Source organism: Branchiostoma floridae, chromosome 3 (genome assembly GCF_000003815.2).
Source record: "Branchiostoma floridae strain S238N-H82 chromosome 3, Bfl_VNyyK, whole genome shotgun sequence".
Classification (NCBI taxonomy): Eukaryota; Metazoa; Chordata; class Leptocardii; order Amphioxiformes; family Branchiostomatidae; genus Branchiostoma; species Branchiostoma floridae.
The window spans coordinates 7,440,130-7,458,159 of NC_049981.1; the positions used below are offsets into that span (position 1 = coordinate 7,440,130).

The window sequence follows — 18,030 nt, forward strand, 5'->3', positions numbered from 1 at the left end:
ATAAAGACGATTCAGATGCGATAGAGGTGCGACTTGTGCGTGCGGCCGCGTATTGAAGAAATCAGTCAAAATGTCGAAAAATGTCAAAACGGAACTCATGCGGCATGAAAATATACGCAGGTGTAAACCCACCTTTAAGAAACATGCGAATTTTATGGGAATCATGCGAGGTTTACGGAACGCATACGATCGGAATTCAAACGATCCATTATCAAGAAGCACAAGAATACAGCGGAATTTATAAAGGTTTTACAATTTGCCAAACACACACAAACGCTACCCAAAATATAACCTTCTTGGCAAAGGCAATAAGTTAGTAGCATGAGTGTGGTGCCACATTACCTGTGTGTGAAAATCTAAAAATAATCATTTTAAGAAAGAAATAGTTATATCTACATTGGCAAGTTTAGCATAAAGGTCAGATCGTATGTTTAATCTGTGTGTTTGCAATTGTTTGTGTTTGCTGGTCCACTGCTGGATGCTTGATCCGTGTTTGGAAAGTAAGAAACATGCACTGATCAACTGAAATCATACATGGAGGGCCTTTTGCCATTATGATAGCACTTTTATGTTTATGGATCAAAAGCGTCGACTAGCAATGATTTATAAACAACAAAAAAGGAGCGACAAAACACGGTGTCACAGCCAACAAGTATTTTCTTCCTGTATTCAAGAGGTGCATAAGGTGACAGTAGTGTGACAGACTGGTATCACTTACCGGGTTGACAACTACAGGCATGGCGACCACATTGATGCCACTGTTACTGTCGAACTAGTTTTACTTCTACAAGTGTCAACTCCTTTCATGGCTACATGTTCCTCACTAGTGTCACTTCTACAAGTACAATCAAAGCAACTATCTGATATAATTCTCCATGTTGGTGCTCTCTTGTCATGTTCACCATCTCTGGAGGGAAAAATTCTTCTTTTTTTTTCAAAATCAGGCGAAAATCAATGATTGTGATGATGGCATCCATAAGATTTACTTGATGTGGTTTAAACTGCAATTGTCCACTTTCGAATAAGCGTCGCCGTCATGGATCGAAAACGTACCTAGCGACATTTAGCAGAACTGCAACAGTTTGAACTTAGTCGCTTGGTCGCTTCACATACAGCAACAACTTGTTTATTAGTATGTCTCATATACGTATATTTCACCATTAACGATAATTTTTTGTGTGGATAACTTTATCACCAAGATAAGAATTATATGTATGTGTGTGTGCGTGAGTGTGTATGGTTGCATCTGTACAATTCGTCTAGTAATGGATAATCGGTTCCTTTTTATTAGAAGTAAAAGTTCTTCTTGTCTTGCAACTTCATGATCGTGGATCAAAAGCGTAGCCTAGCAATGGTAACCAGAACTGCATTGATTGTGGTCAGATGCCATTCTGTGGTCACATGCGACATGTTTTGTCGCTTTGCCAAGAAGGTAATATTTTCGGTTATGGCATGCTGTTGTGTCTCTATATGAAGGTCAACAGCATATAATTCGAGAAGCTGAGTATGGATTTTCATGATATTTGAGTAGCGGTTGAGAAAAGGAAGGTCGAGTTCGAAAATGGTAACCTGTAACAGTGACTTTTCTATCGTCAACTACAAACTTTACGAAATAGATATTTACCTGTAACAGTGACTTTTCTATCGTCAACTACAAACTATGCGAAATAGAAATATGGTAGGCAGATTTTGGGACCACGTTATCCTTAATGATCTTGACAAAAAGCTGATCCCTAAGATTACAAATATTTGCAATTCCATGTGGACAGGTGTAACGTTATATACCGGTCCCGCTTGCAGGCTGCATGTTGACCAGGGGGGCGGGGCTAGTCGGTAGTGTATGTAAATGAGGCCGTCCGATCATCTGCTCGTCCTTGTGGTGTGGGTACTTGCGGAAGCCTGTCGGTGAAGTGGGGTGTTTCTATGTGAGCAGCCGTCCTCTGTACAAGATTAACTTGAGCCTTGAAGGTGAATGAAACATGCCTTTGTTGTTGTCATTAATGGAACGATGTAAGATGTGCCGTCTTTGGCTGTAGCTGTGTAACACTCTAGTTACTTAAAGAAATGTGTACATCAACTGTACGTTGCATTTCTCCTCGCCAGCTTCTTGCACTAGAGACCAACCAAGCGTTTCGTTTTAAACTACATAGTTCAACAAGAATACGTGAAATACAGCGAGACTGTATGGACAAAATATATCAAAGTCACTTTGGTGACCTTCACGGAAGTTTGGTGCTTGATCAAAGTCCACAACTGAAAACGTCGTACATCGTATTGTTGGCTTATACAAGGGGGCTTGTTGTTTCCAGAACAAATTTGGATGTGTCCTAAATAAGCTCTTTAAACTAATGTGTAGTTTAGGTACACTGGGTCAAGTAGTGCCTTCGCCGTCACCAGTCCCGTACTCATGTTATAAATATCCAGCGGTTTATTCATTTCCACACAAGTAAGATCAATACTCGCACACCCCCTCCCATCAACACACAACCTTTGACTATTTACGCAATACAACACAGTAATGCACAGTACAATGCAGTGAGCACTAAGGGTGGGTACCGGTACAGAAAATTCAGGTCCGGTTCAGGTTCAGAGGATCAGGTCCAGGTCAGGACCTGAACCTGGACCTGATTGTCTGTGAAAACTTGTGAATGGACGATGCTAAAAAGAATGGTCCATTTCGCTACAAAGAAATCTGTTTTGTGGAGTATTCGGCTCCCACTGGCGTTTTGAATGCTACAAACTTTAAGCTATCTGCCTCTGTACGATTGACTTTAAAACGTGGTAGAAGTGACTATAGACTTGACTCTACTTCGCTCTTGTCAATTTCCTCTACCGGTTAAATCCCCGAAAAGTGTGAATGCCTGATCTGTGATCATATAATCTGTTCATTTTCCAATAGGTACAGTTTTTCTGGACCGGTCCAATAAGAAAAACCCACCCCTTAGCTAGTGAGCACAGTACAGAATAGCACGATGGGTATCAAATGTTTTATGCGCTATACTTTGTGTATCAAAACAGGACTTTCACAATTTGTATATAAAGTAAATCAAAGCAATTATATTTTTGAACGTGGATTACTTATCAATGAAGAAGATTATTATTTATTTACAGAAGAAAAGTTACTTAAATGTGTGTAATCGATGACAATATGATATATCTCCACAGGGCCTTCTGACTGATCTGTACAGCATCATGCACAGCCACTGGAGAGATTGTCAGGTAATAAGAAGTTTACATATTACATGACTGTGTATTATCTGAGTACAGTATGGAGAGTTACCTATACCACACAGATTTTGAGCTAAGATCCGCTTTATGTAGAATGAGGATAAGTGCTCATTCCCTAGAAATAGAGAGGGGCAGGTACAAAAAAACTGTCCGTTGACGAGAGAACATGTAAATACTGTTCAGGGAAAACAGTGAAAGATGAACTACATTTCATTTGTCAATGTTCACATTACAGTTCCGAAAGAAACAAACTTTTCCATAAAATCTGCAAAACTTTACCAAGCTTTTATCACCTTAACGACCAACAAAAATCAATCTTCTTGCTTAAGTCGTCCAACCCCTTTATATATATATATATACAATTCATCTCCTACTGCATACGGAAAAGAAGTCAAACCCATCAAACAGCTTAAGTAGAAATAGATTTAGATTAGACGTTATTCCCTTTTTACTTATCTATGATTATAATTTTCCTTCTTTGTTAATTATGATTATGTATACCACTACCGCTTTACTTTGTATGCAACAATTAGCCCTCGGGCATGAATTTGCAATAAATATTATTATTATTGTTATTGTTGCATTGAGACCCTATATACACTTAGCGCCGTTTTAGATATATACTCCCGAGATGTTGGAAATTCAGCTATCTTTTGCTTCGCTGCCATCTTGAAAAACAGAATTAGTAATATTTGGTTGCATTTTTCAGGAGTGGCCCAAGATTGGACTACCGCTTTCGACAACGAGCAACGAAGCCTGTAAGATGTACGATGCTGTTGTTACACAGGTACTGAAGCTACAGACCTAAGGTACAACTTGGTGCTCCTAGGATCCTAACAACAAGAGATCGGAGACCTCAAACCTGCATGAAATATTCAGTTTTTGTACATTTCTTGTTTTATCGTGTCTAGTTGAGTATGCAAATATGGCTGTAATAAGCATAAGTCTATTCCAAATTATGGTCTTGTCTACCAAAATAGAATACATTGGACATGTGAAAGTCCATCCTTTGGCAGACTTTCAGTTGATATAATATTCAATATGCATTATACAAAGGGCTAGCACATTTATGATTTACATCTTAATCTATACATGGTAATGTACACCTTAACTTAGTAAGTTACACATATACATGTCACACATATGAAAAAGTATCATTTACCAAGGAATTATGGCATGTTCACATTAACTGTCACAGTGCAAACCCTAATTTGCATAGTTGGGACCTGTAAATATTCCAAATCCCATAAAGTAATGTTACATATATTTAAAAGTCCCACTATGGAAAACATTTGAATTATAGATTAAAGTTAAGGTACGAAATTCCAGAGCAACCTCCGTGGGCCGTTGGGGGCCAAGACTTTGACCTTCATCTTCCAAAAACCTATCCACATACTAGTACTCTATAAATATAGTATAATCACAATCATTACAAAGCTTGTGAAGTTTCACTGACCACAAATGTCCAGAAACACATTCAGACACACCCGTCTTGGCATAGCCCACTCCTACTTATGGAATGCTCTGCTACAGATGATAATGTAACCGGGCATTTATCTAGCCATGAAGAAACGGCGACAGAACCCTGAATAGAAGCAAACCAGTGGCTTGAGAAGTAAACCAGTCAGATGTAGGTGGGGAACATTGTGACCAAACTGGCCTTGCAGCTCCAGGGCATGCTGCAAGGGGCCCAAACAAATACCACCCCCAACTTACATTGAAAGGTATGCCCAAAATCAAATATCGGCAAAAGCGTCAGGCAACCACCACCAATCACCGACCAAATATCATCGCGATCGCACGTTTCGTTCTGGAGATATAGCGCCAGGAACGCGCCTTCAACATACAAAAGGCTACCTGCAGTGTCAAGTTCAAGCACAAGGAGGCCCAAAATCTATCATGAGCATTAGGCAACCACCCCCAACCCATTTATAAAATATCATCGCAATCACGCGTTCTCTTCTGGAGATATAGCTCCTTCCACTCACTCCCATGCTACTGAAAACATCAAAACAGAGCTGTCCCCAAGGAGGTGAAAGAGGGAAGACCAGATCACTCCATATCAAGAAAAGGGGTGTAAATATTTTTTTGAAACAACCACAAAACTGCAACAAACTTCTAATGCACGCTAAAGCACAATGGCTCACAAAATCTACCCCCATAGCAAACGTGATCGCAATCCATCCAGAGGTTCCAAAGGTATCGGTCCGGAAACACAAACGAATAATCACACAAGTAATCGACCCTAAAACGCGACAACAAGCAGCTATATGGCCCAAATGTACACCACTTAACCTTTATGGCAGTAGCTATTTGCCACAAAAACATCACACGACACACCCACAGGACATTCAACGCCAAAGATATTTAAACTTCCTCTTACTGCAGTACCAAGGTCAATCACCAGGTGTTTAATATCAACCTTCACGGTCCAAATCACCCCACCTACCAACCTGCCAAATAGTTTCCCAATCCATTCAGAGGATCTCGCGATATACTCCAAAACGTGATTCGTACCAAAAACAGTGCCTGCATTTTTTCATGCAGGTAAAAAAAAAGGAAGCGGACAGCCAGCTACATGTTGGACCTGTGCTTGTTAGTCCCCTAATATAGTAGTGCTGGACCCACGGTACGGGTTATAGCCTGTTGACATAACTTGGATTATTGACAAAAACACTCAGGTGCTAATGTTTTTGCCATATTCTAAGATCCAGAGACCGCAGTGATCTTATAATGATGCTATTTCACGTTACATGTTTTACTAGTTGTTTAGTAGATAAACATTCAAGTCACTAACTTTGATAAGAAATGAGGATAGATGTGCCCTAATATTAATAACTAATTATAACTTGGTAACTTCTAATCAGTGACATAAATGACAGAATATCTTCTTTATTGCCTTAGTACATTGGATGGTACGATGATGACAGTGTCGGGGGCCTAAAGGGGGCAATGGAGAAGATGAACCAAGAAGACCCAGACTTTGGTACACACTCATGTTTTTTTCTCAGTCTTCCACCTCTCATTTAAAAGTTAAAGTTGCCCGTACATCTGTACAGATGCGTAGGGGTGGTGCCCATCTCTATTTCTGTAGCCCTTGGGCCACACATTTGTGGAAGTTACTACAGCAGGGGGCTAGTCCGCTGGTAGTGATGTGTGTTTAACCCCCGTACTCTTTCCCAAATGATGAGTGCTAAGCAGAGAAAGCAGCATGTACCATTTTAAAAGTCTTTGGTATGACTCGGCCGGGGATCCAACTCACGACCTACCGAATGCAAGGCAAATACTCTACCCACTTGGCCATTGCACCTCTCATTTCATCGCTCAATAATCTGATTCTGTTCAGCATAGTCTTCCAAATTTTCCCAATTATTCTGTGAAATGAATGTGCATTCTGTCAGAAAAATTGTTTTACCGGCTTACATTTTTTTTTTGCAAAATGCAACCACGATGATGAAGAAGCAAAAATGAGATCACCTTCATCATATTGCTTATCGCTATCTTCTGTGTTTCAACAATTCCATGAAGTCATGGGGAAGGTGGTCAGCAGTTGGTTCCAACTTGGCAGAAAGTCTATCAGAAGGGACGAGAATCTGAGGAAATATGTAGAGGACTTGGTGAGATCAGGACAGGGGGGCAACTATACCTCCCGGGAAAAGCAACACGTGGAGGCCATACGTCTCCTGGCTGAAAGGTATAGGTACATTCGTTGTCCTTATCAAAGGACTTGTCAAAAGTTCATGATAGATCCATAAGCTAAGGGCAAAACCCGCCGTACGTGCAAATACGCGCTGTCTACGTGACAAAACGTGGGCAATCATTTGGGATCCGTAAGTCGTAAGTACCGCCTCCGTACGAACTCGTGGAGAATCCGACGGATTTTGGAGCACGCAGACACGCCGTTGAACTTTACGTGTAGACAAAACTTTGTGTGCCATCGGGTTGCGGATCCCCTGTACGTGCCAGTAGGAGCGACGCGCCTGCCCTGTACAGCCTGAACTTTTTCACAAATAAGTGGCAGACGTGGCCTCCCAAAAAACGTACGGACAAATTGCACGTAAGGCGGCTTTTGCTCTTAGCTTTAGCTATAGCCCCATCAGAAATGGAGGATATTCTAAAAGTTTCTTTGTGATTGATTTTCAACGCACCTATACTCTCACACTACTTAAGAATCTAATACTTGTGTTCTACGTATACGATATACTGGAGAAACTCATGTAAGTTCGTATACACATGCTTTAAGAAGAGAGAAGAAGCATGTAAACTGTAGTATATGATTCCGTTTACTCCCTTTGTACCAAACTGACTGCATTTAGCCCCTATGGGGCATGAATATGCAATAAACTTCATTGTCATTGTCATTATATTAGAGACACACCTGGTGCGTGTAATGTCTGGGAGAACATTCTGGTGGAACATCCTACAGACATCCTTGCTCTGAAGTTAGCCCATATGTCCTACTGCAATCTTGGGTACTCCGTACAGCTGAGGGACTCGGCTGCTAGGGTGCTCCCGGCATGGAAGCCGAGCATGCCTCTGTATGGGTGAGTATATGTGTAGATCTTGTTTGGTGGACGTACATGGCAGATCTTATTATTTCTAGAGAAAAGTTGCCTTCAGCTAAGGACACAACCCGCCGTACGTGCAATTTGTCCGTACGTTTTTTTTTGGGAGGCCACGTCCGCCACGTATTTCTGAGAACGTCTGAAAACTTGCGACACGACAACACAAAGTTTTGCCTGCACGTAAAGTTCTACGGCGTGTCTGCAGCTGCGTGCTCTAAAATCCGTCGGACTCCCTACGATTTCATACGGAGGCGGTACTTACCACTTACGGATCTCACAAGATTTCCCATGTTTTGCCACGTAGACAGCACGTATTTGCACGCGTACGGCGGATTGTACCTAGCTTTATACATGATTGGCCAGTGTGTCGTACATAAGGTATCACGACAGTTGCTCAACATCAAATCTTCAGAAGCCTAACCTTTGCTTTTATCTATTTATTTTGGACAGACGACAACGTTTTTTTATTAAGGTTCTCCAATACAGTGGAAGGGTATGGTACTAGAAAACAGCTTTTCATGGCCGCCATACCGTCATGAGCGTCTAAGACACATTACATTCTGTTTGTTCGCACTACAATAGGTACTTGCACGGAATGCATGCTTTTGGGCTGGTGGAAACCAACTTCTTCAATCAAGCTGAAAAATCGGCAAGAAAGGTGAGATTTCCTGATTTTGAAATATCCAAGATTATTGCCTTCCATTATAGTATATTGTATATGGGTATAGACACAAAACGCGCTATAGCAATAAAACGCTTCCGTCGATTCTCGATTTAGACGGCAATGTACGATACTTGAAAACTAAGGCACGATCTAGACACAGTTTTCCCCGATATCTTCGAGCCGACAACCTCTCGCCGACAGCTTTTTTTCGGCGTCTAGATGGAACTGCAATATCGCCGTCAAGATATCGGTAAAATTTCGCCCGATATCTTACCGATAGCTTAGCAGGGGTCCCCGACAACTTCCGCGCGCGTGTAGATGCGTCCCAGCTTCGGAAGGGCTCATTAGCATATAACGCCATTTTGAAAATCGCGCGATGTGTTTATGACTGCAAGCGCCACGGGTGTCCCACCCCCTACGTTCTAGATCCCTCCCGACATCTCCACAGATATCGGTAAAAACTGTGTCCAGATCTAAGTCGTTATGAAGTGCAGAAATGTATCACAGATACAACTTGGCTTTCAGTATTGACAGGACTTAAAAGCAAAGATACAATTATCTCTGTCAAAGAAGCACACAGAATTAAACTATGATGTTTTTGAAAGGCTCTTGAGCTGAATCCGAGGGACATTTGGGCGACCCATGCCGTGTGCCATGTTCTGGAGATGGAGGGAAAACAGGAGGAAGGCATCAGCTTCTTATCAAACACCTTACAAGATTGGAGTGTAAGTATAAGACACGATAGAAGGGTAAAAGATTATAATAGGTTTGCACGCTTAAAAATTACTCTCATAAATGCGCACCCAAACTGAAGAAATAAGCCCGTTTCATATAAATCCATTATATCTATAGTAACTTTGATTGTAGAAATAAACTTGTGCAACTTTCCATGTTGCCATTATGATTAACATTTTAAGACAATGTATGTTAAGAGAATCTTTATATGTTCATATACTGAATACTTCGGTAGATGTGGGAGTTAGCTTAACAAAAAAAACTCTTTTTTATATGATTCAGAGCTGCAACTTGTTTGCGGGTCATTGCTACTGGCACTGGGCACTGTACCACATGGAGAAGGGGGACTATTCTGCGGCTCTGGAAATATTTGACAGTCAGTACAGGGGCAGGAAAGATGCCTTCATCACGGACACCAGTTCTCTTCTTTTCAGACTCAACATGGAAGGTGTGAAAATTGCTCATACCCCTGTCACATTTAGCGAAAATCGATCGGACGACGATTCTGCAGCAATCTCCCGAGCCTCACTTTTAATGATAACTTTATTGCACAACAATTGTACAAGGTACAAAGTATGGCTTATATGTGACAGGGACGGTTTTCAGGTGAAAAATACGCGCAACTCTCTGTCGATCTTAAATATGACCGATCTTCCATCGATACGCCCAAAGATCGTGGATAATGTGACAGGGTTATTATGAATCTTGAGTACAAAAGTTACTCATTAGTCAGCCCGGCAGGACTGTTAACTAACCGAAAAAGCTACGGATCTATCTCTGTAAAAGTTTTACAAACTTTGACAGGAACGTGATTCTTCGACAATGAGTGTTCAAAATTTGTCCGTATGAATTTCCTTTTTTTCACAGGAATAAACTTTTGTTAAAAAAACACGTGTAGAAACTGGAGTCGTCCAATATTTGTTTTGGAGGTGATTTCTGAAGTCAGAATCATTTTCCTTTGCTCACAAAGCCGGCTATGTGATCTCTGTGGTCAGAAATATTTCTCGCTTTAATATACAAGAATTTCTGGAGAAAGACGAATAAAGTCCGAACCAGTCGAGTCTTGGAGCTGTGATTGTCCCCTAGCTACGAATCATATTTCTCGCTTTATGTTTGTCAACAAAGCCGGCTAGGTATTAGCTCTTTTGTGGTGTAAATATAGCTAAAGCTAAGGGCACAACCCGCCGTACGTGCCAAAACGTGGGCAATCTTTTGGGATCCGTGGTAAGTATACCGCCTCCTTACGAACTCATAGGGATTTTGGAGCACGCAGACACCGCATGGTCTTTTTAGCGAATGCCCACAAACGCCCACTCTAGAGAAGTCCGCGCTGCACGAATCTCATTTTTTTTGCTTGGAATATGTCCACGTTGTGCTCCCATGTATTAATCCTGAGTTTCAAGTCAATCCATTGACCCGAAGTGACATAAATCAAAGTTTTCGATTCTCGATGGTCTTTTTAGCGAACGCCCAGCAAAATGTCTTTTTAGCGAATGCCCACTATATCCACAAAAATATCGGCCGTCGCGCAACGACACCTAAACCTACCGCCACAAACATGTTCAAGATGGTGTCCCATTGATGTGTACGGAGTTTCCGTGCTTTACAAGCATTTTAAGTCCCTGTTTTTGGTCAAAATGTACAGCGACGATACTACCATACTTTAACTATAGCAATTCAAAATGGCGGGCACTAGTCATGTGACCTCCTTGCGGGACTGTTCTATAAGTATCGCGGGAGGGACTGTTGTAGCATAGCTTCTCAAACAACCATTTTAGAGTGAATTCTGAAGAAGATTTTCATTTCATAGTGCTATCATCTGACTGATATTTACAATGTGGTCATTTTTTCTGTGCTATTATTACCCAGGTTTGAGGAACTTAGTGCAAATATGGATATTGATTCACCTCAGTGCCCAATTAATGTACAAAAGGCTCAGACACATTAGTGTTATAAACCTGAATAGGGGCAGGTAACCAATACTAGAAAAACATAGCTATTTATTATTAACAATACTATTTACATTATAATAATAACTCTTCACCAAACTGGACTTTTCTTATCTTTATTTATCACAGAAACATTGTTACAATGACGATTTGATTAGATGAGTATCTGTTACAGTGTGTACAAACTTATTTCAAATACAAAAATGTATTTCGTTTCACTTCCTAAATATTTTTATTTTATTTTTATATTAATTGCATTATTTATGTGCAGTAAAATGTGACCACATGCTATCAATAGCCTAATAAAATGTTGGAACATGGCACAAGCGGGCTCCCCTTCTGAGTACAGAAAGGAAATGTTTTATAACATTTAGTTATGACGTAGAAAATTTCAATTGTAAAATGTACCTTTATTAACATTTACAAACAAATTGTTTTTTTCTCTTCTTAATAAATGACAACAATACAGGTAAGTAAGGTGTGTTTCCTTTTATAACAGGCCAGGTAAGACGCCGTACAGGTAAGTAAGGTGTGTTACCTTTTATAGCAGACCAGGTAAGACACCGTACAGGTGAGTAAGGTGTGTTTCCTTGACTACAGAGTAGGTAAGACACCTTACAGGTGAGCAACGTGTATTTCCTTTCATTACAGACCAGGTAAGACACCGTACAGGTGAGTAAGGTATGTTTCCTTGACTACAGACTAGGTAAGACACCGTACAGGTGAGTAACGTGTATTTCCTTTGATTACAGACCAGGTAAGACACCGTACAGGTGAGTAAGGTGTGTTTCCTTGACTACAGGCCAGGTAAGACACCATACAGGTAAGTAAGGTGTGTTTCCTTTTATAACAGACCAGGTAAGACACCGTACAGGTGAGTAACGTGTATTTCTTTTGATTACAGACCAGGTAAGACACCGTACAGGTGAGTAACGTGTATTTCCTTTGTTCACAGACCAGGTAAGACACCGTACAGGTGAGTAACGTGTATTTCCTTTGATTACAGAGCAGGTTAGACACCATACAGGTGAGTAACGTGTATTTCATCTGGTCTATAGGCAAAGGAAAGACGCTTTACTCACCTGTATAATGGCCTATATGGTAGTATATAGGCAAAGGAAAGTTGCTTTACTCACCTGTATAATACCCTGTCTGGTCTATAGGCAAAGTAAAGACATCTTACTTACCTGTATAATGGCCTATCGGGTCTATAGGCAAAGGAAAGACACCTTACTCACCTGTTTAATGGCCTATCTGGTATATAGGCAAGGGAAAGACACCTTACTTACCTGTATAATACCCTATCTGGTCTACAGGCAAAGGAAAGTTGCTTTACTCACCTGCATAATACCCTATCTGGTCTATAGGCAAAGGAAAGACACCTTATTCACCTGTATAATGGCCTATATGGTATATAGGCAAAGGAAAGACGCCTTACTCACCTGTGTAATACCCTATCTGGTCTATAGACAAAGGAAACACACCTTACTCACCTGTGCGGTGTCTTACCTGGTCTGTAATGAAAGGAAATACACGTTACTCACCTGTACGGTGTCTTACCTGGTCTGTGAACAAAGGAAATACACGTTACTCACCTGTATGGTGTCTTACCTGGTCTGTAATCAAAGGAAATACACGTTACTCACCTGTACGGTGTCTTACCTGGTCTGTTATCAAAGGAAACACACCTTACTTACCTGTATGGTGTCTTACTTGGCCTGTAGTCAAGGAAACACACCTTACTCACCTGTACGGTGTCTTACCTGGTCTGTAATCAAAGGAAATACACGTTACTCACCTGTACGATGTCTTACCTGGTCTGTAATGAAAGGAAATACACGTTGCTCACCTGTAAGGTGTCTTACCTAGTCTGTAGTCAAGGAAACACACCTTACTCACCTGTACGGTGTCTTACCTGGTCTGCTATAAAAGGAAACACACCTTACTTACCTGTACGGCGTCTTACCTGGCCTGTTATAAAAGGAAACACATCTTACTTACCTGTATTGTTGTCATTTATTAAGAAGAGAAAAAAACAATTTGTTTGTAAATGTTAATAAAGGTACATTTTACAATTGAAATTTTCTACGTCATAACTAAATGTTATAAAACATTTCCTTTCTGTACTCAGAAGAGGAGCCCGCTTGTGCCATGTTCCAACATTTTATTAGGCTATTGATAGCATGTGGTCACATTTTACTGCACATAAATAATGCAATTAATATTGTTTATGTGTCAACTTCTTCCAATACTTTAAAAATATTTAGGAAGTGAAACGAAATACATTTTTGTATTTGAAATAAGTTTGTACACACTGTAACAGATACTCATCTAATCAAATCGTCATTGTAACAATGTTTCTGTGATAAATAAAGATAAGAAAAGTCCAGTTTGGTGAAGAGTTATTATTATAATGTAAATAGTATTGTTAATAATAAATAGCTATGTTTTTCTAGTATTGGTTACCTGCCCCTATTCAGGTTTATAACACTAATGTGTCTGAGCCTTTTGTACATTAATTGGGCACTGAGGTGAATCAATATCCATATTTGCACTAAGTTCCTCAAACCTGGGTAATAATAGCACAGAAAAAATGACCACATTGTAAATATCAGTCAGATGATAGCACTATGAAATGAAAATCTTCTTCAGAATTCACTCTAAAATGGTTGTATGAGAAGCTATGCTACAACAGTCCCTCCCGCGATACTTATAGAACAGTCCCGCAAGGAGGTCACATGACTAGTGCCCGCCATTTTGAATTGCTATAGTTAAAGTATGGTAGTATCGTCGCCGTACATTTTGACCAAAAACAGGGACTTAAAATGCTTGTAAAGCACGGAAACTCCGTACACATCAATGGGACACCATCTTGAACATGTTTGTGGCGGTAGGTTTAGGTGTCGTTGCGCGACGGCCGATATTTTTGTGGATATAGTGGGCATTCGCTAAAAAGACATTTTGCTGGGCGTTCGCTAAAAAGACCATCGAGAATCGAAAACTTTGATTTATGTCACTTCGGGTCAATGGATTGACTTGAAACTCAGGATTAATACATAGGAGCACAACGTGGACATATTCCAAGCAAAAAAAATGAGATTCGTGCAGCGCGGACTTCTCTAGAGTGGGCGTTTGTGGGCATTCGCTAAAAAGACCCTCCCCGCAGACACGCCGTAGAAGTAGAACTTTACGTGCAGGCAAAACTTTGTGTTGCCTTGTTGCCGTACTCCCTCCCTGCTCTTGCCAGTCGTTCTCCACGTTTTCAATACGTGACGGACGTGGCCTCCAAAAAAAACGTACGGACAAATTGCACGTGTGGCGGGTTGTGCCCTTAGCTTTAGCTAACCAGTAATTTACCAACCTATTCACGATCACGGACTATCCCTTCCTGTGTGCAGGAGTGGACGTAGCCGATAGATGGAATGACACGTACAAAATGCGCCAGCCTGACCTGGAAGAACGAGTCGCTGTCATTAAAGACGTTCACCTCCTTCTGTGCTGCCTGGGGGCCAAGCAGCAGGAATCCACCAAGAAGATGATGGAGTCTCTCAGAAGTTTTGTCAGGTAAATGCAGACTATAGAGTGGAGAGGAAATCTCTGTTGTTACTTCCATGAAGATGGAGGTATTGTTGCCATACTGTTTTCAGTCTGGAGGTTATGTGGGGTATATATCAAGAACCGCTGGAAGGTTTGCAATGGTTTTCGTTAGGTGTGGGTGTACATGTGGTGATAGTAGAGGTCGATTTTGGGCCTCCTGTTGGTTGACCTTGGTATTGCAGCAACACGTATTGTGTTTTTATCTTTGCACCTGGACTTGCTGAGATGTTGATTTTTATGTGGTGGGTAGGTGTATGGTGGATGCTTATTTCGTGCAAATTTCGGCCTTCTAGCTATTTGTTGTAGATATGAAGTTTTTGTTTTGTTTTGTGGATGTTTCTGTGTTTTTAAGTAAACTTTTTTGAAGAACCTTTAAATGGATTGCGATGATTTATAAGGTGCTAGATAGTTCTTGAGCTCTGGAAGAAGTTACATTAGTTTGGGCCTCTTGTAATATGTGTTGTTGTTTTTCAGTGAAGAGGGCACCCAGTCTGCTGTTGCTAAGAAGGTGGGAGTTCCTGTTTGCGAAGCTCTTGTAGCTTATGACGAGGGAGACTACGCCAGAGCTGTGGAGCTCATGGCGCCCGTGCGGTACCAGGTGGGATCAATAGGGGGCAGTAAAGCACAGGTGAGAACAAATACAATCTTTGGGAATCAAATGTGCAGTTACAACTGATCAACAGATTAGCCATCAAGCTATGAATTTTATGGATTCTTGGTCCATTTTTGCACAAGCCCTTAGATGTTGTTCAGTCATTTAGTTGTTTGCCTCTATCTCCAATTGCTTTGTTTAGATGGATGACTAACAAAATGCATTTGTGTTGGTGAGAATTCCATGCTCGTGTGCTTGATCGCAAAGATGTTTGATTGCTATTTTTCAGCTGGATTATTTGTTCCACCTCTTCCTAATCCATGCCGCCATCAAATCGTCTGAGTCACGGCACCATCAGTTAGCCAGGTTTGTTCATTATTGTTTATTGTTTATTGTTCATTAACTCCTTTAGTTGTTAACATTCAATGCAACAGCTAATCGTCGAGGAGTAATACACATAATACTTGGACACATACAGTTTGCAACATACACACATACAACATGTCAATAAAAATCATTAAACAAAACAAAACGCAGGTTATCATTTATCAGGTTTCATGATCAGGTTTACATCATTACCGCTTATTTTCCAATATTTCCCATGTATGTGTACTATTCAGTGCAGTTGGGTTGGGCTTTTACCAGACATCCATCGAACACCTATCCAATCATGCAACTTAAGTGTTTGATCCTTTCTGGTGTATTTAACGTTAGTTAGCTGGTGGCAGTATATTCAGATCATTCCCAAATGTTTTGGTGTCGATATTGCACAAAAACGTCGACGTCCCTTAATTTACATTGATGTACATATTTCTTGAAAGGGAAAGAAAATTAGATTAAGGAAGAATTGTAAGGCTAGAATCTAATCAAATTCTATAAGCGCTGATGAATAAGAGCTTTAAGTTAAGTACCCGCCGTACGTGCAATTTGTCCGTACGATTTTTTTGGGAGGCCACGTCCGCCACGTATTTCTGAAAACGTTCAGGCTGTACAGGGCAGGCGTGTCGCCCGTACTGGCACGTACGTGGGGCGAATCCGCAGCCCGATGGCACACTAAGTTTTGCCTGCACGAAAAGTTCTACGGCGTGTCTGCGTGCTCCAAGCGTGCGAGTTCGTACGGAGGCGGAATTTACCACGTAAGGATCGCAAAAGATTGCCCACGTTTTGGCACGTAGATAGCCGCGTGACGTATTTGCACGTACGGCGGGTTGTGTTCTTAGCTTAAGATATGAAGCGTCCATAACACAGACCTTTCTGTGCCCCAGGGCCCTATTGGCTGAGAGGAAGGCACTGAAGGAGAACTCACCAATGACTGACAGGCTGATGGCAGCGGCATCTCTAACTGTCTAGGGACAACCTAGATAGGGAGTCTCTCTTTGCGTATTCAAAATGTGATTGCACAGACTTCTGCCAGGCTTGTTTATTGTACGAAGAAGCACATCAATAAATCTTAGTTTCTAATCAGATGAAAACATATTTCCCAAAACATTGGAAATTGGGAACTCTGGTATTTTGTTACAGTTTGCGATTACCGTAGTTGTTGTATTTGTGTACGCTGTGGATCATCGTCACACTGACAAAGAATGTCGCTGTTCCTAGCTTTTAGCTTTCTAATCTAGATTGCGGAGGATTTGGTCATTTTCTTTGAAGTAAGTATGCTAGGCTACCGTGACCATGAGGTGATTGTTTATCATATGTAGGGACGTACCAGCTACGACGTGAAATACTCAAAATGTTCAGATTTGTTGCAATATTTCCTTCTTAATGTACATCGAACAGTATCAAATGTCATTTCACATGGCACACTGTATGACCACTGCACGTAAAGACGACTATAGAGTCAAAAAATCATGTTCAATCAAACATACGTACACGACCTTGTAATGAGTAGAAATTTTGAATAACTAATGGGAAATAGTCATAAATGAAATTTAGTTATAAAGTAGGCAAAGTTTCGGGCAGTGCATGCGGGTGTTAGCACATTATTGATATTTTGCAATCAATAACGCGATGTATTCAATTGCAAACTGTACCGCAGAAAATTATCAACTCTGACATGGGGATGACCCTGATACACTGCGATTGGGTAGCGTCAGGTTCCCATCCCTTTCAGCCAGTGACACACATGACTAGTATTTGATGTATTCGCCCCTTGACATCTATGACACCTATAGCATGTCCACATGTCGAGGTCTATTGTCCAATATATTTTTCCAACTTGTATCTCATAATTAAAAATAACAACATAACTATGATCCTTAGTCTTGAATCTCATTTCAAGTACAAAACGAGGAAATAGTTTTCCTTCCGGTGACAAAATAGAAGAAACTCCTGAAGCCGTAACAACAAGAAACCAGGTGCGACATCGACTGCAATTCGACAATAAAATACGTGTTTCAGGAGTTTTATTCAACTCACACGAGAGCTAGTATATCTTAACAGTACCTAACGTCAAACTTTTGTTATGTTAACTGTATGTGGTGACGCAAGCTATGAAACTCTTCCTAGCTGGTGTGTTAATTTGAATATTAATTAATAATCTTATCTGCTAATGTCAGTTTGTCTACCGGTATACCAGTCATCGAATACTCCGGATGCTAACAAAACAGCGATCGTTCGTATGATGGGATCGCTTTTGTTTGTTTCAGCTGTATCAATACGCAGATATGCGTAGTCAATAATACAAAATTCAATAGTTAT

General features: G+C 40.7%; 1 protein-coding gene across 1 annotated transcript; it reads left to right on the forward strand.

Moving 5' to 3' along the window:
* Nucleotides 1–3,991: 3,991 nt before the first annotated feature.
* LOC118411652 (tetratricopeptide repeat protein 38-like) lies at nt 3,992–17,585 on the forward strand. Its single transcript, XM_035814130.1, has 11 exons — nt 3,992–4,015; nt 6,133–6,214; nt 6,757–6,922; nt 7,599–7,772; nt 8,376–8,451; nt 9,063–9,182; nt 9,475–9,640; nt 14,540–14,705; nt 15,213–15,366; nt 15,620–15,696; nt 16,596–17,585. The coding sequence occupies exons 1-11, from the start codon at nt 3,992–3,994 to the stop codon at nt 16,678–16,680; spliced, it is 1,290 nt and encodes a 429-aa protein (XP_035670023.1). The 3' UTR covers nt 16,681–17,585.
* Nucleotides 17,586–18,030: the final 445 nt, after the last annotated feature.